This window comes from Labrus mixtus, chromosome 12 (assembly GCF_963584025.1).
Source record: "Labrus mixtus chromosome 12, fLabMix1.1, whole genome shotgun sequence".
Taxonomy (NCBI): domain Eukaryota; kingdom Metazoa; phylum Chordata; class Actinopteri; order Labriformes; family Labridae; genus Labrus; species Labrus mixtus.
Genome location: NC_083623.1, coordinates 11,076,328 through 11,102,847, shown reverse-complemented (window position 1 = coordinate 11,102,847; position 26,520 = coordinate 11,076,328). Strand labels below are relative to the sequence as shown.

Sequence of the window (26,520 nt, the reverse complement as noted above, 5' to 3'; positions counted from 1 at the left end):
TCATCAGCGTTATGCGTTAACCGTGACTTTGAGGAGTTTTTTTTCTCTGTATTTGAGTAAATGTGTTTTATAGCCGATAGAGGGAGGATGGCACATCTGAAAACAGAATTATATCCCCTATAATTGGTTAATGTAGAGTACATGCTTTTGTATGTAAAATCTGTATTTCCTTTGTACTGACATTTGAACACATTTATAATAAATAGACTACCTGTGGTCATTTAATTATGTTTAGAAAAAGCTCCTTAAGTGAGTAACATTCTCTTCACAGTGGGATAAATCGTCCCCTCTGCTTGGTATTTGCCTGGGGATCTCAGGTTGACAGTGGGTGTTGGTTTAATCCAGACCAGAAACAACAGTGACACTGCAGTTTGTCTTCGGTGTATTCTGGAGACTTGTGTTTGGACAAATATTATCCTCCTGGCATTGATTTCATCTTTATTACTAGATATCCAATTTATTCTACTGACAAAGACAGATGAGGAGAAAATACACACAGGGCTCTCATTCAACCCTTCCTCCCTTCAGCTCTCTCTCTCTCTCTCTCTCTTTCTCTCTGTGTCTTCTTCAAATCCCTGCAAGGCAAATCAGTGTAGTCCACAAGGAGTTGGATTTGTCACTATGGCAACCACACCAGTGCGGTTGTAAGTAAAAGTCTTGCTCTCAGGTGATGTCGGATTTAGTTTCAGCAGTTTCTTCCTGCAGGGATGTACTGTACTGAAATTCTCTTAATTTCAAGTATGTCCATGTGAGTCCACCGGCACACATGTCAGTGTGTGAGTTCAAGTGTGTATGTGTGTGTGTGTGTGTAAGCCTTAAAGCACCAGTAAGCTCTGTGTCATCTTCGAGACATCAAATCAGCACTCCCAGCTCTACTGACATGATTCTGCACCCCATGGTGCTGAAGAACCTCCAGAAGTTCCCACTCATACTTACTATTCTACTGCTTTCAATTTCACATGGTCCTAATGTGCTGATATTGCTAAGAGACAGTTGTATGTCTGTCACATCCTTGTAGTTGTGCAGGTTTTAAACAGCATTGCTTTTAAAGGCCTCTTATTGTCATTGCTACAGGTGCCTGAGTAGATTGATTTCTCTATTTATTGTTGCTCTATACAAAATACATTTTGCTGTCTGGAAAGATTAATTTCAGTTCTACTGCAGAAAGGTACCCCCCCCCCCCCCACCTCATTTTCCTTCAATAAGCCCGAAGGTTAAAAACGCACATTTCAAACCCTTTCTCACATAAATATGTTTTATTATCTTGTTCTAGCTCAGTTCATTAAGGTTTTATGGATATTACAAACTCCACACTCTGTGTTTCTTGTGCACCATACACATCATTCTGACATTTTTTGTTGTTCTAGAAAGCGTTTGACTTCCACTCAAAATTTGAACACTTTATTTCTATGAAGCCAAAGTTTGTTCTAATGTATTCATTGAGGATTCAAAGACAACGTTTGAGCTATTCATCTATCATTTACGAGCTCTGGGCAACATGCAACTTGCCGCTGTTTTAACATTTGCATTAAACTATTTTTCGGCAACCACAGAGCAATGCAACAACCTATAAAAGAAACATTTATTATCATTTTAACATCATCTGTCTATTAAGTCATCAAGCTGAAAATCCTCACAAAAAAACAACTAAATCAAATCTAGCAGCTATATAGCAACAAAGCTTCATGGTTAAATAGCATTGCCACACTATAACGGTTTAATCATTGTTAATCTATATGACATTGAAAACTTGAGCTTAAACTTAAAAAACAATTTCATTTCTTTCTAATTTGAACACAAACCCCTTATCCATCACATTAATTATGCTCACAAGTCAGTTCCGTTGTAGTCCCAATTTTGTGTAAGCTAAAAGAACAACAGTACCCTATTGCTATCAGGTTTGGGCTATATTCTCCACTGGTTCACAGGGAGTGTGATATATGATATGTAAGTTTTAGCAGTACGTTGTTTTAAATATTTCTGGTCTGTAAATAGCTGGCAATCCAACAAGAGAGCAGCATTCAGCTTCACCTTTATTGACGTGTTGTTATCATCAATGAGTGTGTCCGTGAGCTCCAGGTGTCCCTCCTCAGCCACCTTCTGAAGTACCATGGAGAAGGTCCCCACCAGTCTGCAGGAAACAAACACATACAAAGATCATCTTATTGTCCAGTTACATCAATACACAGCATCACATCAGTACGTGCCGTTTTGTTTCTCCTCTGCCACCCATGCATGTCAATCTGCTGACATTTTACTCATTGTCACACACACTACTTTTTTTCTGTGACACAAACACATACTGACAAGTTGTACTTTTTTTTCCTTCACTGTGAGCATCTGTTCTCCCCCACTCTGTCTCACAGTGTGCAGTGAGTGAGTATCAGTGAAAGAGTCATGAATAGACCGCTGTGTGAAGACTGCAGACGGCTATGTGCCGTGACAGATATTGAGAAAGTGTCTCATTGCCTTTGTCGCCTGCTCACTACAGTATGCCCCTCCTTAAAGCAATTTAAAGGAAGTAGGTGGCAGTTTAATCACACACACACACACAAACACACACACACACACACACACACACACACGTTGTTTGTCCTTGTACCTACACTTAGCTGTCTTTGATTGTTCATATTTATCATCTAAAAAACATGTTTGAAAAGGGCAATACATGTAAATACAACACTTTTTATGGAACATCCAAGCATTTCAAAAACATATTCACATATAAAAACTTAATAAAAAGAGTCCCTGTAACATGACAGTTGCTAATATTGACAAAGTGTCTAGTCCGGCTGAGGATCAATTCTCCACTCAATAGCTTTAGCTGCTTTCAGCCACTGGTTATGGTGTGTTACAGCACTGAGGTCAAAGACTCTAGAAAGAAGAGAGCTAAATCTCCAAAGCTCTCAACACATTTCAGTAGCCACTGCCAGCAGCAATTCTCAGCCACTTCTCTTTAGCCCTCAAGGACAGGTAACATAATGGTAGCAGACTTCAAACTCCACGCATTCACCAAACACACTAACAGAAAATGCCAACATACCCAGCATACTTTGCATTTCATTCTTCTTTGTTTCAAACTTTGCCTTGAAAAGACTAGTCAGATGTAGGCGACATAATTAACAAAAATGTAAGTGTCGCAAGATCCACTGAAATGATAAGATGTTTGCCAATCACCAGCCAAAGTCCCTCCTACAGGGGGATTTATTAACTGGAATGTTTGTAGCAAAATAATTCTCTGTTGATTTGATACAAATTTAAACGAGTAGATTAGTCTAAAGTTAAGAAAACACTGAGAAAACACACAAAAATGAGCACATTTCTTTTAGACACAGCTCAACACTGGATCATGTAGTTTGCGGGGAAACAACCTCAAATTGTTTTAATGAGTGTGGCAAACATTAGCAGCGCAAACACTGCCAGCCTTTGGTCCGCCTTGCAGGTTAAAGTCCACATGCCTGTGATGGTTATACACAGCTACAGTCAAGTGGTTTTATGCTAATTTAAACTGACGCAGTATACTGTACGTAAAATGTTATCGCAATTCTCTACAATAAAATAGAGCAAAACTGCTCCGCCATCCTTCCATGCTGCTTGTTTACTTTTGGTTAGCAGAGCATTATGACAGTATACAGTATAACCCAAGCTACAGCTCCACCCCCCCCCATGCCCAATATATTTATTTATAACCCTCAAATGACTTTGCAATTGTACACATTTCATAAGTTGTCAAATGACTTTGAACTAGCAGGCAGAACAGTTTGGGTTGTTTGAGGTCTCTGGTGATCCTTTTCCCTTCTTTATGCATCACTGAGTTCAGTGGTCCTATAACATCACATAGAAAGACTTTGATTGGCTTCGTAAAAATAAGGGATTTGGGTTTAAATGAATGGTTTGTTTATGTTGAGGGAACTCTTTCACAGTTGGAAACACAACAACATAGAGGAGATTTAATTGCTGTTGTTGATTATGAGATCATTATACATAGAGTTTATTTATATCTTGCCCAAGAATCCTTCGTGGGACATAATGGTGGGTAGAAACCCAGTAGAGTCCCCATTCAGCTGGCCAATTAGAGCTGGTGAATAATTTACAGTTGCCCCCAAAACATCGTGTTGTTAGCAGAGCAATCAGTCTCACAAAGACAAATACCTTCTAGCACAGCCCACACTGAGCCACAGGGATATGCCATTTCTACTGAAATGACAACTACCTCCTTAGTGACATGTGGACAGCATGTACGGTGGTGTTTTTTTTATTTTAACACACGTGACTTAAAGGAAATTCAGATAATAAGATAACAGGAATACTGTTCTTAGAACAGACATGAAATCATTTGACTAAATATGAGTTCACAAGGAGAGATTATATGATCCAATGAGAAAAACAAATCAATAGGTTACCACTTTGCACAGACACACACTTTCCCACAAGAACATGCACACACACACACACACACACACACACACACATACACACACACGTACAGACAGAAGTGGTCCACAGGGATTGCAGGAAACAATGCAAGCTTCTCAACCAGACTTCTGATATTGACAGACAGTTGAGAATGAGTACAGTACATAAAACCATCTATACTCATGCACAAGCACATCTGCAACTCAGCATGAAAAGACAACAAATACTATCTTATCAAATTTAAATACACAAGAGAACAACAAAGGCTCATTAAGCAGTGAGCTAATAGAGTCTCTGCTGGTTATCACCTGCTGTTATTCGTTCACTCTGCCTAGATTAATTGTACAGAGGATTTCTAATCCTCAGCGTTTCTTACTGCAACTGATAGTTTGAAAATCGTTCCAAATGGTTCACTACTGGGAACAGAGATCTAATCATTAAAGTAGAATGAACTCCACTGCCCGCACTGCCTGCTGCTAATCCACACAGGTCTTTGATATTCACCCTGAACTGGTTGCCAGTACATCATTCCAATTTAAGTTTCCAATCCAATAAACATTTTCAGACCAAACTTTTTTGAAAAGAAATATACCTGAGAACTGCCTACTGGGACGTCAAATATCTTCATGCCTAAAAGGGGTTTATCTTTGCATATATTAAACTTACATAGAAAGTGAAAAAAGTAGGCCAGCGGTATCCCTTCTTCATTTGTTATTTTATGCAACAAACAAAACTATGGAGATAGAATTGTCTCAAAAAGATTGATACATATCGAAATGATATGTATAAATATGCATGCATTTACAAATATACAAATAGAAATATACAAATATAAAAACGTGACATACAAATTAATAAACTAATTTGTATAAATAAACGTGTATTTGTAAATATATTTTCGAGAATTGGAAATAAATATGCTTGATTCTGCATTTGTGGATCGCTTTTGGGCTTTTCTCTCAATGACGTAATTTTGAGACATTTTCTTGAGCAAAGGCCTTTTCTAATGTGTCTCTCTTTCTCTCTATCTGCGTCCTCATCAACACTTTTTCAATTCTCTGGAGGTGGTGTTGATGAATTCAACTTGCAGTAAAAATTGAGGCTACATTTGTCAGCAGAGCTTTATAACATAATGATGAAGTAGATTTAGACTCTAAGAGATCTCCCTCCCCTCAGGCGCTGGCAGATGCTTTCTCGATGTAGGTGAGGCTCCCTGCTGGATTGCTCCTTCAATTCAACTTCACAGGCTTGACGTGACTCAAGAATAAAAGTCGGTAAGGATAGCAGTGGCTTTCTTTGAGGATTACTTTTAACTGCTTCACCTCTGATCAATATCTGCAAGACTACTAACCCACCACAGTGAATAATCCATTATTTTCTTCCACAGACACTGGTGATCAATGTGTTCAGGACTAGTTAGAAGAGAAAATGTTCTGTCATTTCCCTTAAGCCATTGTAACGAGTGTACAAGTACTGAATAATTGAGTTGACCAGGGCATATCATATTCAGGCTTACATTTAACACTTCAAAAGGCGGCATTCATTATTGATTGACGTTCTGCAAACAATTTACTTTCTATCTGCTCCATAATTCAGAGCTTCTTTCCCTCTTCTTTCTTCTTCTTTGTGAGCTTTACATTTCTTTTTGTAAATGGGTTGCATGACTGAGACGAAAATCTCTGACTCAGGTGAATTTGAGGAGCAGAACACAACTTTAAAATGTAAAATATTATTTCAAGTCAAACAAAGTTGTCCTCAGGGTTTCAGTAATCCACCATAGCTGCTTGTAACTCTGCAAGAGGACAGTGTGAAATGGAAATGTTACCGCTGACAGCTGTGTGGCTGTGTGTGATTCGGAGAAGCCTCTGCCAAGTGCTGCCCTACAAAAAATGTGATGCACATTGAAGTACTCAATCCTCCAGTCTTTCTCTCTGTCTATATACATAAACACATAATCCAAGCTGTAGCTGCTCTGTGATGCTAGGGGCACAGCAGTTCTACGAGCTAGAGCATGTTGATTCTACTGAAGTATAATTTTACCATGATCATATTGCAGGTTTAGTTTGTTAGCATGCTCACAATATCCTACAATTTAACACAACATAACTCTGATAGGAATGTCATTACATTTGCAGTTCTTGGGGCAATTTAATGTAAACATGTTTAGTAGTCACAGACTTGTCTCCAACCACCACACAGTTGAAGCTCATAGTGACATTAAAGGAAACTCAGGCAAAAAGATGCATAATCAGCAAAATCATGAATGTCTGTGTAAGACTTTGTGTTAATCCATCTAGTAAATGTTGAGACAATTACAGGACTATGTGGCTACTTTTACCTGCAGGTGGCACTAAAGAAGGAAATGTAAAATACCAAACACACAGAATGTTGCTCTGGGAACCATGAATCCTTTACAGAGAGAATTCAATGAAATAGTTTTTTTGTGATAGCTCAGTGTGGGTGAGAGTGGAGGACGGACTACAGGGTATTATGGGACCACTGCTCAAATAAACTGTGCTGTTCATTCCTATTTTTAGGCATGAGAAAGTCATGATAAAATTCAACCTGGTAGCAGGTTTATGTTTGCTGGCTTTCAGACTAAGCAATAAATGATTGAGTGGTGTGGTCATGTATGTGAAGGGGACATGTTCTTTATAAGTAAGAAAAGCCATTTTTTCCAGTCTGAGTCCTTCTGCTACTAATAAAAACTGTATAAATAAATGAAACGTCATGAAAGAAATAAAAGGGGTTTTATTTTTGTGCCGAAGTCAGCAGAAGAGAGAGGGGATCAATTCTAGCAGAGGCATGAATTGCAAACCCGTCTTATCGACACCAAATCCAATTTAAAGATAAAATGGAAAACAGTCCAATGTATTGAAACTTTATGTCTTGATTTCTGAAAAGCAAACTTGGTCAAAAGTGTTACTGAGTTTCATGCTGTTCAAAGAAACCAGAGCCTGTATGCCACCAGTTTTTAAAGTGTATACAGTACTGTATTTCTTATTGATATATTGTTGATTCTGCCGGCAGAGCAAGGTCAGAAGAAACACTTTTTTAGTATTCAAGACTGACAAGATAATACCACAAACAATCAGAATGAAATCCATTCTTACCTTGTTTAATAGTAGGTTTTGCAGAAGGGTGGACAAAGAATCAGCAAGCTGCAGCGTCAACACCTCATCGTCATTCATCTCATACAACACCACATCATTGAACGAACAGCTGCAGGATGTTCTTTGCGATTTCACAAATTACGTTTTTAATGAAATTAAACATTACACAAAATGTTAAAAAATAAAACCCACAATAACTGACTCCCCAGCCCCAATCATGCCCCCAAACTTTGCAGACAGCCAGCTGTACCCTATAGCTGAACCGCATACCATGGGTGATGTCAACCATGTTCCAGAGATGACTGAGCTTCGACAGCGAGACAGTTCCTTATTTTTAAAGTCTTTAAGAAACATACATTTATCTGAACTTTTCTCCCAACTTTCAATTTTAGATTCTTAAATCCGTGATCATATTCCACAGCCTGTGGCTTAGTGGTAGGGTAAGTTGCTGCAGGATTTGTGGTTGGATCCCCAGCTCCTGTGGTCAGACGTCGAAGTGTCCTTGGGCAAGACACCAACCCCAAATTACTCCAGGCAGCATGTGGATGAATATGACTGGAATAGTACTTTACGTAGAAGCCACTGCCATCAGTGTGTGAATGTGGGAGCTGTCTGAGAATTAAGAAGACTAGAAAAGATCTACGAGTTCACATCCAATTCAAAATTACATTTTGAAATCATAATTCTTGATTCAATGCCGCTTCTTTTTTTGGGGTGAAGAAATAGGATTTTTATGATTTTCCAGTCGGAATATTTCCCATCAGACCTGAGAGCCAACAATACCGCCTAACAACGGTGTGTCTTGTCTCACAGTAGCAAAAAATAAATGTGATAGTATGTCATAACTGCCTTGTTGACAACATTTGATGCATCTGAACAAGAAATATCATCAGTTGGGACACGATGAGATGTGTATCTTGCTCTGAGCTTGCTGCAAAGTATATTTAAAAAATGCCACTTGAAATTCCAAATCCACTCCAAGGACCCCTGATATTCCTCCAAGGACCCCTTTGTGAGTCACTGACCTCAAGTTGGATCATACAGTTGTTTAACTTCCTCTTTGGTCCAGTGCTCAGTAACTCGCACACAGTACACTCCACAGCATTCAGAATATAAAAGCATATCTCTCAGCCGCAGGGGGGAAAACAGATAATAAAAACAAGATCTATATGCCTCTACGGCCAAGAGACCATCATGCATCATTGCTTTCTCTTTGTGTTGTGGTAATGTGATCGCACTTGTGGTTGCAGGGTGTGACACACTGGCCTTACAGTGTGTTTGTGCCTGCAGTGATGAAGCAGATCAGTTCCCTTAGTAATGATGTTGGATGTGGACATATGGAGCAGGTGCGAGAGCAACACAAGCCTATGACTCCCCTTGAATTATTTACTCACTTAAATGTGTGCTGCTTTGTGTTTGTGTGTTTGGCTGTGTCTGTGTGAGTGTCTTTGCATGCAAGTGAACATATTTGAGGTTACGGTGTTATAAAGCAGTGAGAGGTTACAGCTTTTCTCATTAAATGCGTTTAGTTTCCTCCTTTGTTTTTGTGCTTATTTTCTCTATAAATCCCTAAAAGTGGGAATCCATAATATATGAGGATACAACTGCAATGTTATTTACATATTTACAGTTGACAGCTTCGCCATTGTTAGCTAAAAAAGCTCTGCAACTTTTTGACAGCTGGTTTAAAAAAAAGCAACACATCCCCAGTCAGAGCTTTGTAAACAAGATTCAGAATGGGCTGTCATCTTCCTGTGTGTCTTACTGTAGTTGGCATGCCAACATTTTCCAATTCTCATTAAACTCAAGGTTCATATTATTGAGATAAGAACGCAATTAGTCAGATATTTCATAATAAACTAAAGCATTGGACATGTTTTACAGAAAATCAATGAGTGAATCTCATGCTGCATCTCATTTATTCATCCATCGGGTAGCATCAACGGCTGTACTTTAATTCCAATTAATGGATTAGCTGTGAGGTGGATATTTCACTAAATAATTCATTATTTGTTTGTTATAAGATGAAAAGTGAGGAAATTTCCAATGATCTGAAAACGCATCATCTGGGAACCATGAATTTCTGTGACAATTCAGGTAATAGAATAGATGGACTGTTTGAATATTTTGTGAACAAAAATCAACCTTAGTTGAAGTAAGAGAATTTCCTACATTTTTAAGTGGTTAATCTCAGTCAGTGCAATAGTTGTTTAGTTATTTAACATTAACAAAACAAAAGCCCTTCTGCTTGTTAAAAGCACCGAGCTGACAGAAGGTGGCAGTGAAACTCCTGTCCTGTTTCTGTCCCTCTCCCACAGAGTGACACCAGAAAATCACGGTGACAGTGAGGCCGGCCTTGAAGTAAAACTGATATAACATCTGTCTGCACACCTGTCTGCACACCTGTCCCCAGCATTTAGCTCTGACTTTTCATTGTAATTGAATGTGTCACCATCTGCAATACACTCATTCACCAACAACTGCATCCACACATGGGAGAGAGGTCAAACAGATAAAAGACAAAGACACACACTATACATAAAACATATTAACACCTACATACATACTCAAGCATATTAGGCCTTAATGGCCGTGTGGGTGACATAATGTGTCTCCAATCTGGACACATCAACCGGTTGTCCATTTAAAATGAGCAGCTGTAACGATGTGATTGGATTTGTTTCAGACATCAGAGACAGAAAGGCACAGCCAGGCTCAGGGTTGTTGTTTTTTTCAGTCAGGGTCACATCAAACTGAAAGCATGAAGGGCTAAATACACCTCAAAGGAGATGAGGAGACACAAAAAAGAGAGAGTAGAGGGAAAATAATTTACTAGCTTCCACATGGCCTCATCACAAGTGACTCATTGCAAGTGGGGTGCTAAGTAGGGTGCTGAGTAGGGTGCTTGAGGGAGATCGGAGTATCAGCGCACGCTCAAGAGGACATTGGTCGTTAATATAAGAGATATAAATTGTTCATAATTTAAATAAATCCTCCTTAGCTTTCGATCTGTTTCAGTTAAATTATAATAACCCTGACAGCAAGATTTTTTAAAACTTGTCAAGCCAGTGTAATTTAAACACTGCAATAATTACAGCTTTGGCACATTTAACATGTGGATCGAGTTTCACCCTGTTTGTTTTACATGATCTGATTGTCTGGAGAGTTTAAAGGGACAAATGTGCCTGTTACCGAGCATCTAGCGCGGTTTCATTACCTCCAGCTTTGTGGTTTGCAGTCTGTTACACAGAACAATTGAGCCAATTTAGAACAAGCTCTCAGGGAATACAAGCTTATTCTCCTTAATCTGAGAAACACGCGCTATGTGACAGACTCAATTGGTCACAGGCTGTGACAGGAAAGCAGATGACTTGTTGAACAGCAAACAGTTTACTCTGAAATGCTGCTCGGTGTGGTACAGTGAATGTGGTTTAAAGACAAGCTGGGAGCAGAGGCACTTCTTACCTGTTGGAAAACACTTTGCTGTAGTTGTACACTTGGATCTCCAGCATCTCGTTTCCATCAAGCCTGCTGGCAATGGGCCATCGAAATGTCTGAAAACAGAAAAAAAAGAGGATACGACGGGTTTATTCCTTGTTGTAAAGATTGGATGATACTGCAGATCTGAGTTCTGTTGCCAGACGACTGTGGGTCGCACTGACCATGGAGGGGCAAACAGGAGGGGTTGTGTGGCCAGGGGGAGAAGGGACATGTCGTGGAATAGTGGTAAAAAGAATATAACATGGTTGTACCGCCCAGGTGTAAAAAAAGCCCGCACAGTTATCATCGCTGACCATGTCTCTTCAAGTGATCAGATAAAAAGATAAAGACGTCTGTTTCATCTCTCCTGAAATTAAATGATCATGGTTTATCAGATAGACTGTCTCTACTTTAAATATAAACACTCCATAAAAAAGATTTAAGGTCACATGGCAGCGTTCATTTCTTTTCATTATCCTTGAATTCCTATAAGCTATAGCTGTACTGCTGTGAAATAATTAAAACATTACAATAGTTCATCTATCACCATAAAACATCTCACTTTATAGTACTGATTGAGGTAAAAAAAGCTTTTTGGGCGAGCCAAAGCCAGTCAAACTATAATGACTTACTTTAAATGATTCTTATAGAGGGGTTTGATGTCCTTGAGAGAAATATTTTGAGTCTGTGAAAAGATATCTGAAGGATAACCGTCCATGGGCATTTTGAAATTAAATCAGCACTGGAATAACAGTTTTTCAAAAATGCTAAACATCTTTGTTTACAATCATTCAGCCAAAATGTCCTTGATAATGTCTTCACCAACCTGCTCTGCCTGGCTGTTCAGATGCTCAGTGTGATACTTCCACTGTCTTTTCACAGCAGTAATTAGTGTAGAGATCAGTCCAATAGCGAGACAACTTGTTATTACTGCGCTTGAAGCATCAAGTATAGTAATTTGTCGATGCGGCTTCATTACTTCACTTGAAGATGTGAGGCTGTAAAATGGATCCTGTTTGGAGAAGTATGATATGATAGATGAGTTTAAAGTAGGGGGAACCATATACAACCCAATCTTCAACGATTTATTCAAAATTAAATAAAGTTTATGAACATGATGAGTTCATTTATTGATTCACATTCTGTAAATCACATGTTTGCCCTCTCCTCTGCATAACAGTATCTTGGGAAAGAGGCCGTGTGGGTGGGTGGTTTCTCTGGTGATTTAAAACTCATTCCCCCCCCTGCTGATGTGTGCCTCTCAATGAGGGATACACTGCAGTTTGTGAGGCAAAACAATCCATCAGGATGGTCTCATTACCAAATCCTGGGGTTCCCACCTGCTCCTACTAAGATCGCCTTCAAGGATCTGCGTACATGTGTGTGTTTGTGTGTGTGCGCGCTGTTATAAACCATCACTCTTCTGCCCTGAGGCCCTGCAGTCTGTGCATTCTCTTCCAAGCCTTCAGCCAGGCACGACCAGCAGCGCTGCCTCTTTCTTAGCCAGCTTCACTGTCAAATTCCGCCTGCAAAACACCCTCAGAATGATGGTCATTGGCTGAAGTTATGGCTAACACAGCCATAACGCATCTCATTTACAACTAAATCCCCTTCAGTGTTTTTGAATGGCCCAGAAAGAGGATGAGAAAGAGGCCCCAGCATGATGTTAATGTTTCATGGATGATAGAGCGCAAAGCTAATAGAGGAAATGACACCCAAAATACACAAACCAGAGCATATAAGGGAATGTAGCTTAAATGAAACATCCATACCACGGCAAACATGATTGTGTTTCTTTCATCCACCTCTCCAAAGCCACATTAATTTCCTCAGAGTAAAAAGAGCACATAGCTTAATCCATGCCTGCTCAGATAATACAAAACACGTATGGTATGGTGCAGGAACACGTTTTCCTTTTTCCTTCACTTCAAAGAAACACAAACCAACTTTAAGCTTCTGCTCACAGTCTTGTTAACTTCAATGCATAATATCTCTTTGCTTTTGTATTCTCTTTTACAAAGACTAAGGCTTCTTATCTCTCCAATAACACACGTATAGGAATCCACAACAAGAAGGAGTAAGCTGTTTATGTTGCCCAAACGCCTTCAGAGCCAGCATGACGGACAAAAGTGCTTACAGAGGTTTAAATACCCACACAGTGCAAACAAATAAGTGGTAGAGAATCCATTAAAGTAGGGAGGAGGAACAGTTTAGTGCGTGATCCAGCTGTGTACAAATTAAAATATATATATATATGTTTTTCTCCTAGATTACAAACTATCAAACAATACCTGTATGTTCAAAGGTGCTATTTTTGTCAGAGGAAGGTTCAGGACAGTTCTATACAACAAAATGTTCACATTTGTCTGTTCTCATATATATTTATTTTTCTTTCTTTTATCCAGGAACAAAATATCCAAAATCAAATTTTCCTACGTTTGTACTGTTTAATTATTCAGAAGAGAGGGAAGATTACTATTTAGCAAGTTACTGACCAGAACAACCAAACCAATTATCCTATTGATAGATTACTGAGTTCACACGTTATGACTATCTGAACCATGTCTTTATGAAAAAGTTAAATATTTGCCATTCAGTAGTTGGCACCATAAGGTGAAGGGGGCTCTGGAGGTCTCCCCAAGAACATTTTTAGCACCTAACATTTCTTTTACTGCATTCTGATGATTTTTTATGCACTAATTTGTGCACAATATCTGCCACTTTTTTATTAAGACTTAGTGGTGTGTCCTCTTCTGTCTTTTCAATCTAATTTTAATGTTCAACAGGCACATTTTGACACAGTTATAAATACATTCATTTGAAAACATGTGAACTTTAAGAGTTCTTGTGTTTCTGTACTCTAACCCTGCCAAATTCCTATTGCTTCTTTGTAGCTGATGTTCATGTTATGTAATGACATTACTGGATTTACTCTAGTTTTGTTTATAGAATTGTACAAAGAACAAAATAGGCAAATTCAGACATAATCCAGAACGTGATTATTCTGTGAATTAGCCCGATTTCTCATTTTCATCTGCTGTCTCTGAGCAATATAGAGCCAAACACATTAAGAACACAATGACATGCTACATTAACCTGCTGAATGGCTGCATGCACTTATATGAAACAAAGTGAATGAAAGTTTTTATGGACATAATGACAAAGAACATCATGGCTTTATGTTTGAGTCAGTGATGCCATGGTTACTCAGATAAAAAAAAAAGCTCTATCGGAATATTGTAACGCAAGTCAGCAGATAGCCTTGCATAGGCAATAGATTAAATGTTGATAGATTAAGTGTTTAAAATCCCAATGGTGGTGACATTTGTGAGTGGGGTTAACCTTTAGGCTAAACAAAATTTACCAAAGTCAATAATTGAAGCAGTGGAGCAAAAAATCACAAAGTCTCAGAAGATCCCTCTTAATCTAATGTTTTAAATTTCTTGTCTCCTTTAATAAAATGTAAAAAAAAGAAAAAATCGATTTCTTCTTTATAATAATGTAAAAGGGGCTACACAAGTCTGGAGAGAAAATAAACAACATATTGATCATTCCTTTATGCGCCTTTCAAACACAATAGGCACCACTTGAGGAGATTGTTTTTCAGTATCTTAATATAAAAGTACCCTTTTGAAGTTATGCATTAGCTAGATTAAAGTATGAAATATTAACTCTTTTAACAGCTTTTCTTAATGTGGGAGACTATGGAAGAGAAAAACATTAAAGGCCAAAACCAATGCAGTAAAGGTTAAGTTTCCCTGAATGCAACTCCCTCGAATGGGCTTTGCTCCAAAAAAACAACTCAAGACTGTCTTTGAGCTTCCTGCCAAGAGAACGCCTGTGTTTCAAACTCCACAGCACTTCTTTGTTTAAAAAAAGGGCTTACTCTACAATTGGTAACTTCCAACCATGGACTTAATTTGACCTAAACACTTTAGTTAAAGGAGCAATATGTAACTCAGACACTACGTGTCTATTGTTGAAGTTGGTTCAACAGTCCAAATTTGAAAACATTGGAGAGAGATGTCTCCCCCCACCTGCCTAGAATCGATGTGCATGCAGGTTGCCATGTCGCGGGCAAGGAAGCTTCTGTGTTCGGGCTCGGGTGTTTTAACCTCTCTCCATTTTTTAAATATCTCCAATATTTATCCTTATTTTACCACGTTTCTGGTCATGGAGCTTTTAAGAAAATGTCAAGGCTTTTGAACCATTTTGCTTGCCCCCTTCCATCGCTGCAACATCTGTTGGTTTGCCTGGAAAAACAAACTATTCTGCACCGAAATCTAAACTTAGGAGGAGGACTGCTGCACTGTTGTCAGAGAAGCCATCACTTCAACATGGCATGTTTGCTTAAAGGAGCTATATGTAACTTTCAAAAATACTGCGTTTGTAGTGACACCGCAGGCCGTTAGGCGAACTGCACCAGTAACCTGTTGCTCGCTCTCCCTCGCGTGCTCATCATACTTGCTCGTACGTACACAAACGAGCATCATCATCGGCCGCGAAACACTGGATATTTACCGGCATAATGTTTACAGAGGAGGTAAGTGGTCATACACATGTGAAAGTCTGTGAAGGAGTCTGTGTTGTGCTTGAGGCCGATCGTTTATTTGTACTAACAGATTCCATATTAGATTAATTCTCCATCCTACAAACGACAGTCTCAGCAGGCACTGGCTGAGAGCGGGAGTGTGTGATGAGTTTGTCCGCCTTGGAGAGCTCCTAGGGCGGATAGAAGTGTGTGGAAGGCGGCCTCTGGCTGTAGCGGGAGTGTGCGGGAATTTGTACTGTTACCGTAAGCGGAGTGAGGAGGTCGTCGAAAACATGCATATAACATCACTTCCTGGAGATTTCGCGGAAAATACGACCCAGGTAAAAGTTTTATACAGGCAACACAGATAGACAGTGAGCATCTACTTTTTCACATCAGTTAACCGTTCGCTTATTAATGGGCGACAAAAAACGATTTATACAAGTAAAAAGTTACATATAGAACCTTTAATGTCTGATTACATGGTAAGATATAATTTAGTAGATATTTTACATATTGGACCTTTAAGTCCATTGGAACAAAGCTTATATAATGTTTAATCAAAGTGTGATCCTAAGAGGACACTTTAAGTATTGTAGCTGATTCGATCTCTGCTCAGGACTGTGCAGTCAAGTGCTGACTTCTCATTTAGCTTTGATGTACCTCTAATGACACAGTCAGACTTGAATTTGCTTTCAATTGGTTTCTATGTGGAGCTGGGCAAACTAGCCAGTTATGAGCTAGGGAGTGGGATTGACCTCAATCAGGTATATTGTTTGTTTGTATCGCTGTTCAATATATTTGCAGAGCAGGACACACATCTGTTGATCTGTTACTTATTAATTATCAAAGTTCATATGTTTCTTTATTATTGAAAGTCAGCTGACCTCATTTGCTCCTGACTCTCTGAAGAGACTGCAGACACTGTTGTTATTTTCAACTGACACATCTGTATCATGTGTAATGTCGGCCATGGAGGGGAGAGAAAGAAAGTCCCATTTCTACTCAAGCTGTCAATGGTGCCTCTATGCACACCAAAGCTAGCCATGGAGTTCCACAAGGTTCAGTGCTTGGACCAATTCTCTTCACTTTATATATGCTTCCTTTAGGTAGTATTTGCCTCGATTGTGAGAAAACAAGGGAGGACGACCCAAGTGCAGAACAACTAAAAATATATATTTAAACAAAAAGTCAAAAACAAGATTTACTACTCAACAAAAACCAAAACGTAACAAAGGGAATCACAGGAGCACGAGCAAAACTTAAATCTGACAAGGACCAACATACGACAATGATCTGACACAAAAGGGAAGAAACACAGAGACTAAATAGACACAGGGGTAATCAAACACAGGTGAGACTAATGGCACAGGTGAAGACAATGAGGGCAATCACACTGGAGGGAAACACACAGAGGCAGGAATGAACAAAAGACAAGAAACACTGAGGACAACTACAAAATAAATACATGAAACACTGAAGACACTGTTGAACTCAAAAATGAAACATCAAGACACACTAGAACATAGGGGGAAACACCAAGGAAGAATGAGACCTAAAAGATAAATACATCTAAACTGTGAAAAACAAAATTAAACAGACCAAATCATGACAATATTGTGAGGAAACACTCAATCAATTTGCATTGTTATTTAGACGATACCCAATAATATGTATCATCAGTGAAGCCTGATGAAACCAAACAGTCATGTAAACTAGAAGCATGCCTTAAGAAAAAAAATCTCATGATTCTTCATTTTAAATGTGCTACTCAAATTGAATTGCTCATGTGAAAAAAAAATATTTTTCTGTAGCATGCTATTTGTTTCATTGTCTGACACTTACACTTCAGCAGGAAATACAAGTTTATAAAATACCTACATGGAAATAAACAGTCTTTTTCTTGATGGTCTTGTTTACTTTTCATAGAGGCAACAATATTAATTTCAGTCTCTTTCATTTGCAGCTAAAAACTCCTCACAGGAGCTTTAAGAAAAAAAAAAACCCAAATGTGAATATTAAGTTCCACTGGGTTTTCGGTCCTTTTTACTACATCTCTGCACAATGGAGACTTGGAGCTGTCAAGCAGAGATTGTGTCTCTAACACTGACTGACGTAAAAATGCTGCAATGCGCCTACTCTAACATTCCCTCTGACTCGCTGGATAAAAATGTAGCTTGCGTGTGGATAAAGGAATGTGTGAAAGTAATCACCACTGCATTGATATATAAATAAAGAATAGCACTGATCTTATTTTAGATCTCCCTCTATAGTTCAAGCTTGTTAAGCACACACATTACTAGACACAAACCTCCCACCCTACCCCAAACCCTCTGCACTGTATGATGCACTAATTGGTGAAGTGATATGAGGCCGCTTGAAAAAAATTGACAGATACAGTATGATATCTCTCACAGGAAGCCCTGAGGTCACATCAGCCAATCAGAGGGGCTAAACGCTCAGCTGGAGAGCAGCTATTATGTGCTATGATCCCACACAGAAGCATTGTGGCGAGCAGATGGATGACCAGGGTGTCCTCAGTTTCCCCAGCTCACCATCCTTTGATATCTCATGACTGCTACCATGGACACGGAGGATGAAAACACTACTTTGATTAATTATGAAAAATATGTTCTCTGTTTCTCACTCTCACACACTACAAAAGGTTTTGAGAAACATGATATATTTACAATAAGAGCATTCTTTATGCAGTCTGTATTCTTTCGTGTGGAGTTTAAAGCCTCGTTGTGGTCTTGTGGTGATGATGCACTCCTTGGATGGATTCTGCTGGCTTAGATGTATTCTTAAAGGATGAAAGAGATAAGGGTAGACTGCAGAGGGAGAAAGGATGCGCCAGCTTCTCATTACAGCAGGCTTTACCAGCCGGCTCCATGATGCTGTATAATATGAAGGATTGTGAGAAAATAGTTTCTATTCTAAGAAAGAGTCAACATCTGCAACGGTAAATTATTTAATGCTGGAACCTCACTCGCCCTCCTGAAGTTACCTCTTCTTATTCTGCTTCTTTAAATCATATTTCTCTCTCTCTTTTTTTTTTAATTGCTTAACTCAAACACTTAATCCTATCATTTTGATGATGTGCATTTTCTAAAAAAAAAAAAACATGCTTCAGCACATTTTATGGCCCCAAGTTCAATAATTTAAAATCACACCTCCAGATATGTCAAGTGAAAAAAAGTGCTGATGCTGGTGTCTTCTTGTGTGTTTACTGAGTGTATACAGAGAAGGGGTGCTGTGTCCATGCTTAATTTCATGCATTTCTTTAAATTACAGAGCAATCAAAACGGTCTTAGATGTTATAACGCAAACACAGTTTAACACAATATGCAGTTTAATTGATCGCTAATATTAGAATGTCTATATTTTGCGACGTTTTCACTGAAGGAAGGTATTGGCATTCTTCCTTTAAAGGAATCTTGGTAGTCATTTTTGTCGCATTTGACTTTTCAATGGATGCCATTTATAGAAAGTGTTTGTCTTTGCACTTTTTGTCACCTTGCTGTTGTGTTTGTTTGTGATCTTGTAAAGTTACTTACAGAGTTTTGTAGTATTTTTTTATTTATTTATTTGTTTATTTAACAGGGACACATGCAGTAAACATTGCTTCATAGGTTAAATACAATGTAGATGCATAAAAGTTTCTAGCCTTGGCTAATTTGCAACCCCTGTCCCTGGCTAGGCTTTTAGGATTAAAACAGAATTATCAGACTAAAAGAAAATACAGATGCTATACAAACACAGACATTATGAACTCAATACAAACAAGAGACTTATTAAGATTAAACAGTAAAACGAGGAAATGTTCAATGTTCACAAACTTGCTTCAGTTTCAGCCACTGTTTCACTTGTGTCTTAAAAACCTTGAACTCTGTCAGTTTTTTAAATGTCAGATAGTAATGTGTTCCAGAGGTGTGTTCCTCAGTTTCCACCTGATGTAGCACTGGCTCTGATTACGCTGTTTGGTTTGTTTACCAGCTGACAGATTGTTTCTGAGGTTTGTTTACACCTTTAAAAATCAGAATTAAAAAAGAAAAGTTGACAAAACTGTCAAAACTCAGTGCTTTGTATTTCATTAGAATGAGGCAATGGTTCCATTGTTATATCTATTTTGACTTGAGTAAATAATAGCCTTGGATTCACGCCTACTCTACTCTCCCTACGACCACCACAACAAATTCTTTTTTCCAGTTTGGTTTTCTATCCTAGTTTGATCCCTATACGGCTCTTACTCAGATGTAACTTTAACAGTATGCTGTTATGTGTCTGACACTGCCAGTCTAATTTTATTGATTTTATAAATGGAGATGAAATGTAGAAAAAAGCTACCAGGGCAGTTTGTAATGTTTGTATGTTTTAAATCCTCACTGCAGTTAGACCATGCAAGACCGATCAACCGTGAACAGGAACTGTACGAGTCCAGATTTATTTTTAAAGCAAAATTACTTCTTGATTAAGTTAAATGCATCTATAAGTGAGCTGTATTGGTATCCATGCTGGGGAAATGTTCAACTTAATGGTGGCTATTTCAATTTAGAATTCAACTCTTCGTCCTCTCTTAAAATCTGATGGCACTGTGAATAGTTTCAAATCTCTTTAACCAGTTAACTAACTAGAATCTAATTTTCTCTCAAGCTGGACTCCAGTAAAAGTGCAATTGGCTCCCCATTTTCAGCTGTTGTGGTCCAGATGGTGCAGAGAAAATGAACAATGCATTTGCCAAGTAAGCTGCTCCACATAATAGACAGAGTTGTGGTGAGAGATAACACTAACACCTCAATTGGAAACTTTTTTGCTGATATGGGTTGTTTCTTTTCAACAAGAGAAGGTCTACCTTCTGTTCCTCTGGTGCCTACTCTTTGAAATAAGTGGGCTAACAAATGGCAGATGAAGATGTGGGTGAGTCAACTGTAATATAAGAGTTTTCGGTGGACAAGAAAATCCATAAGTAAGGACGATAACATTCATAGTTAAGAGCCACTCCAACAAAAAGCTTCTGTATCACCAAGCTAAAGTAAGTGATGGCTCTAGAAATGGTGAAGTAAAATAATATGCATTTGTTTAGATGGAAAAATGAGATGGCTCTTACACTGCCTATGAAATGAATCCAAATAACTAACTTGCATAATCTCACTGTAGTGACATCAATATGTCTATTTCTTTGTTTTTGTCCCGACTAAATGCTAATGAGCCGATTTTAGAATAATAACACCTTAAGCTATAATGGTAGACATAAAAAAACATTATACATCCTGTAAAATATGCATGTTAGCATTTTCTCTGTGAGCCTCTTGGCATGCTGATGTTAGCATTTAGCTTAAAGCACTGTTGTGAACAATACCAGCTTTACAAAGTTGATAAAAACAGGTGAAGACTCAGCACTGCTTCTCAAAGAGTTGTGCTACAGACTTAAAAAACAAAAACACTGACTTCACAAGAAAGGTACTGAGTTAATTAGCATTTAAGGGATTTTAATCCTCCATTTCTTTATTTGCGCATCTGATGTTTCTATCACATCATATTTCATCAACAAGAATGGACTGCTTTACTTTAATTGAATTATGAGGCAGTGTTTGGCTGTACGTCACTCTTGAGAGGGACTCCTTAAAGCAGAGGAGATACAAGCTGATACACATGGGCATACACTGAAAAGTGACACGTTTTTATATTTTTGCTCTCCAAAGGCCACATACAAAAAGTAAATATACAGAATTGCCAACAGAAATATGTGAATTATGTTATTGGTTTTGTGCACACCAATGTGTCTGTTTAAATCGAGGCTTTGTCAGTCTCATCATACGTCTCTCTGTAAATTAAAAAGAAAGTTTAATGTCTGATGTCTAAATGTTTTTATACAGTAAATGCCAGAACCTTGGATTCTAATGTGTTTATTTTGGCTGCTATAAGGTCTTCTTTCAGTTTTTCTCTAACTCTAAGTGAGCAAAAAAAATATTCTGCACGGATCATCATTTATTCAGTGAACTCAGAGACAGGAGAGCATCTCCCTCCAGCAGCCCTGAATTTAAAAAAAGGGTGATTTCATATACTATTTTTAAAACCAGCAATGCTTCATTATGTATCCAGTACAGAAGCTACTGTTCTTTTACCAATTGGTGGTCAAGTGTCTGTTAAAGTAACGGCTGAAACACGACCCCCAGAGTTGCATCACCCTAATGCATAAAGTTCTGTGTTAAGTGTATTTTATTCTCTGGTGGCTGACTTGATAAGAATCCTTGACTACTGGGTATCATTTATATTAGTTTAAAACCTCACCCTGATAGTGATTTGTTCTCATATAACAGATTAACTTCCCAAACAGGATTTCCAAGGTAAGCATTGAGGAAGTGACCTCACTGTAGTTTCTTCCTACTCTTCTAGCCACAGAGCGCCATTCAGTACAAAGTCCAGTTTAGGGTAATGAGGCTTTCATTAATTGCAATTGCAATTTCCAGTATAATAAAGGGTTGCTGACCTGATATAATCTATCTATATAATGAACGCATAAAAAGCCCCCAAATGATCCTTTAAAAAAAAGTGACTTCTAAAACACATATTCATATCTCTTGTCCACATGTTGAGGTGAAAGGTTCAGACTTGACGTAGAAAAACACTCCTATCACTGCCGTAGAAATGGTAAGAATCCCACATCCTGACAGGTGACTGTCATTTAACTGAGTGCTGTCGAAGCGTCCGTCGTTAAGACAACCATGCCTGCTTACTCAAGTTCAAATTTATACAGCTTTGCTTTTGTTTCAATTTGTTATTCTGTACATTTTCAATTGACAAAAACTCTTAAATGAGCACAGGACATACATTAAACATACACATAATTGCCAAGATGAGGAATAAAAGAGGCATCCCTTCCTTTGTACCACGTAGCATTCAGCTGCGCTGCTCTGATTATACTAAACTTGGCACTCTGCACTTAACTGTACCTGCTACTTGACCCCCCTTACATGTGATCATGCAACACTTTAATGTTGTATTTTAGTGATGTATTTTTATTCATATTTCACCATGAGCTGTCCAGTATGGTTGTTGATGTCTTTTGTCTCTTTTGTGCTATCATGCTAGTAAACCTACGGGCATCAGCAGCTGGGAGCAAGTGGGAAAGGAATAAATATTGCATCTGTTATTCCTGTCTCCGTAGATCAAACCTGACCTCCTGACATGTTTGTAAATTAAACGAACACATTATAAATCCAATTTTTGCATGTAATTCTCTTTTGCACACCCTGACATGGATACATGTACATTGTGTTATCAGCAGACTTATTCTCAGTTACCCCTGCAGCCACATACAGTACTTGCAGGGCTCTGTTCGTTGCTCCAGTTATGTCGAACTAGTGAGGGGGAAGCCCTGGTGTACCGCAGCTAAAAGCCAAGTCCCACCATGGAATGAATAATGAATACAGATTCCCTATCCAGTCTATCCGCATACTAGTTCAAAGGCTTCCTACAAGTCTATGCATAAAGCAACAAGACACACAACTCTATGCTAATGGCTCTCAATACTAGGGGCTGGACGGAGCTTACTGAGCCATGCAAATGTTCCAGTGCTGAGGATGAAGATGTCAGATGATGGGCATGTGATGAGTAACTGCTAAGTGTTTGTGGCAGGCCGGGGCTGGCCAGGGAAACACTACATGTACGTCAGGGCACCAGCAGCATCCAGCGCATACACCCACACCCACACCAACCCATGAACTACTGGAAGCACAAGTCGTCCCAAGGGATGCCTGGACATTTCCTTGATGCTGAGTGATGCTAACGACCTCCCTGGCCCTACAGGACCGAGACATGAGCATTGGTTGAGGCTGTCACAAGAGATACCATATCACTGCCGACCACCCACTTATATATCATTTAATCCACCATTATCCGGGATGTTTGTAGGTACACATCCTGCATGTCTGGCTCACTCATACCTGGATGGAGGCAGTTAACTCACAATAAGCTCCTTGGTGTCTTAATATAAAGTAAAAGCCCTCATTCTGACTGTTTTATTAATTTTGTGTATCTAAACAACCTTTCAGTGCTTTTTTTTTTTTTAAAGTTAGGAAGTAGATAACAATAACAAGGTTTTTCAAAACTTCAAATTTTGTACCACCCCTGTCTGGCGAGTGTTTTCATGGACAACAGAGGTTTCCAAGTGCAGCACTTGTTGAATTTGTCATTTCTAGTTGCAATATATTGCTCTGATCTGGTGCAGCAGGAAACGCGCTGCCAAACTACCGAATAGGAAGTAAAGCAAAAGGAAGAAAAGTCAAATGTTTTCCCAGAGGGTGTCTGTGTTAATTCACGACGCTGCTGTATACGCATGCCCTATACAAATATGCGACAACAACTGAATTGTCCCTACCAATTTTATTCTAAAACACCTACACGGATCTCTGAATGCTGAGGGATCATTCCTACGAGACAGCTATGACCGTAAGAGACTCCAGGCTGCAGTTTAGTTCCCAAACTTCACTGACAGACCTGAAATGTTACACACAGTAACCCAAGGCTTCATGATTACATTGTTGTGTTTGTTCATGACAATGCAAGAGGCTAAATGTGAACAGTCTTTTAGCCTTTTTCCTGATTAGTCTGAAAACTAAAGCCTGGTTATCAGAAAAGGAAACAACCCTCTGTCAGTGAGTCCATCAAAGGGACATATTTTCTTTCATGCAACTCAGAGAGAGAGAAAGAAAAACTTCAGTTAACCCTCCTCTGGGAGGGTATTGTATGTGTTTGAGTCTGTCTTTTTTTGTTGTTTTTCTTATTTCATTCCCTGACTTTATCCCCTGCCTCTGTTCTGCCTCTCTTGCTTTCTCTTTGTGTTGATATCCTCCAGCGCTTCTCTCTTGATCCCTCCACCCGCGTCTCCTTCATTCCCCCACCAACCTCTGCTCCTTTATGCCTCTTTGCATATGAATCTGTCATAATGCAGGCTCCTCGGTGTGACAAGAGCCTGTAGGAATCCCATTGGGAACATTTCCCAGAATCCCTAAACAGCACCCACAGTAAAAAAAAAAAAAAAAAAAAGAGAGATTGACCCAACAGCTACAGAGGAGCTTCAGTGAAATCCTTCAGGTTCTGAAAGGTGAACTCAGCTCTGTGCTGTTGTAATTTCTTAACTTCAATTATATCAAAAAGTTCATATCCACTAAACTTTCTTTTTAAAGGTGAAAATTCTAACTTCATATTCTGGCAAAAGAGCTGTTTAAGGGACCAGCTCACCCTCTCTGCAGGAGTGAAGTGTCTAGTTTAATTACAACTGAACAAGTGTTCAATGTCATGCATGGGTGGAGGTCACTACCCCTGCTTCGCCTCTCATACCCTGATAGACGAAGCAGTGAACAGGAAAGGGCTGTTAGGAGACACTTGGCAGGAAATCTTCCCATTTTCAAGGTAGAGGAAGTACGTTTTTTTTTGGGTGATAAAATGTGCTCACTGGTTTGGCTCAGCCGTTAGTACTGCCACTTCACATCATTGAGGTTCTGGAGCTGTGCCTATGTGCAGTCCGACATCCTTGGAATTATGTATTTTTAGTTTGATAATGCACCTCACTATTTATAAGCAAAGCCAATGTTAAGTGCTCCACAGAAAATAATGTGACCTATAAAGAGCAAATGGGGGCACGGTTCTGCTTAAAAGTTAACTTCAAATTGCTCTGACTTGTAAATGTGAGGGTAAGGTTTATCTGGCCGGCAAACTGTCCAGGACCCTGCATCTATCACATTGCTGGGAGAGTAAATAGAGAATCTTTACATGATAAAGAAGCTGGACAAAAGGTAGACTATAACAAACTAGTTAATAACAGTGCTGCTGATCTTCAACGATGGACTGTGCTACCCCTCACTCTCTCTCAGGCAGAGTGAAGAGTATCAAGGTGACAGTGCTACCCAGGCTGCCATTTCTTTTACACAACTTGTGTAGTTGGTAGGGAAGATACAAAGTCATACAGCAAGGAGGGAAGGAGGGAAGGGGGGGGGCATCCTCATCTCAGGCACTTTTGGTTGTCTTGTCAATTAAGGGCTCTGACCTTCTAGATTTCAGAAAGAGCAGATACAAGGTGGCTTAATGTTGAGAAGTCAGCCTGTATTCAAATGCCCCTAGCAAACATTACATTTACTGAGGATAAAACCATGGAGGAAACCTTTGGGAGGGGGTCAAAAATGACTTTTATTGCATGGAGAGAGGTTCAATAAACTTGTGGTCTTTCGAGGTACATATCAACATGATCAAGCATTGCTCATGTAAAAAATGGATAAGGGATATAAAAGAGCGAGGAATTTAACAATATGTATATTATGTTAAGTCTTTACAACACCCCTGCCCGTGTATGAAAACACAACAAAAATCAACATGACAGAGGTTTGTGTGTCTGGTTAGATAGGAGAGCAATGCTGAGAACAATTCAAGACAGGAGTTTTTTCTCCTTTCATAAGTTCTCTTATTTTTGTCATATATGCTAATATATTGTGCGTATATTGCTAAACATTTCTGGTGCACTCTCGGTTAAATGCTGTATTTTATATCTTGTAACTCAAGAAAGCCGTCACTCCCAACAGCTACATTAGTCAAACCTCATACTTTGAGTTTGTTTACTTGATTTTTGTTTTGTTTATGGTAGGTGTTTTCTGCTTTTTTCCCCACTAAAGATGGGGGGGGGGGGTTTAAATCTTTTTGGCGAACAATTCAATTACTTTTTTATATTGTTTTGTAACATTATAAAGAATATGCAATAACTGGAATATGTATGTGCTTAACTTTGCCCAATAAACAAAGTCATTTTTAAATTTCTGGTTGCCTCGTGTCCACAAATTATTGACGTAAAGCCTCGCTAATGAAAAGAACCTTTAGTCAAGAAATTGGAGAACTGTTATCTGCAGTGGAGAGTGGAATGTTGTGTTTTCTGTTAAGGAAGGAGGTCGTTACCGATTGGTAATTACCAAGGGGGATTAAGTTGATGAC

At 38.9% G+C, this 26,520-nt stretch overlaps 1 protein-coding gene across 1 annotated transcript in view; it reads right to left on the bottom strand.

The window, feature by feature from the left end:
• otofa (otoferlin a) overlaps positions 1–26,520 on the bottom strand; it is an 85,253-nt gene that overhangs the window by 52,156 nt on the left and 6,577 nt on the right. The window contains exons 3-4 of the mRNA XM_061051956.1: positions 10,995–11,083; positions 2,032–2,131 (exon numbers count right to left, since the gene is read on the bottom strand). Of these exons, the coding sequence (XP_060907939.1) occupies positions 2,032–2,131; positions 10,995–11,083 (189 nt within the window). The remainder of the gene's footprint in view (positions 1–2,031; positions 2,132–10,994; positions 11,084–26,520) is intronic.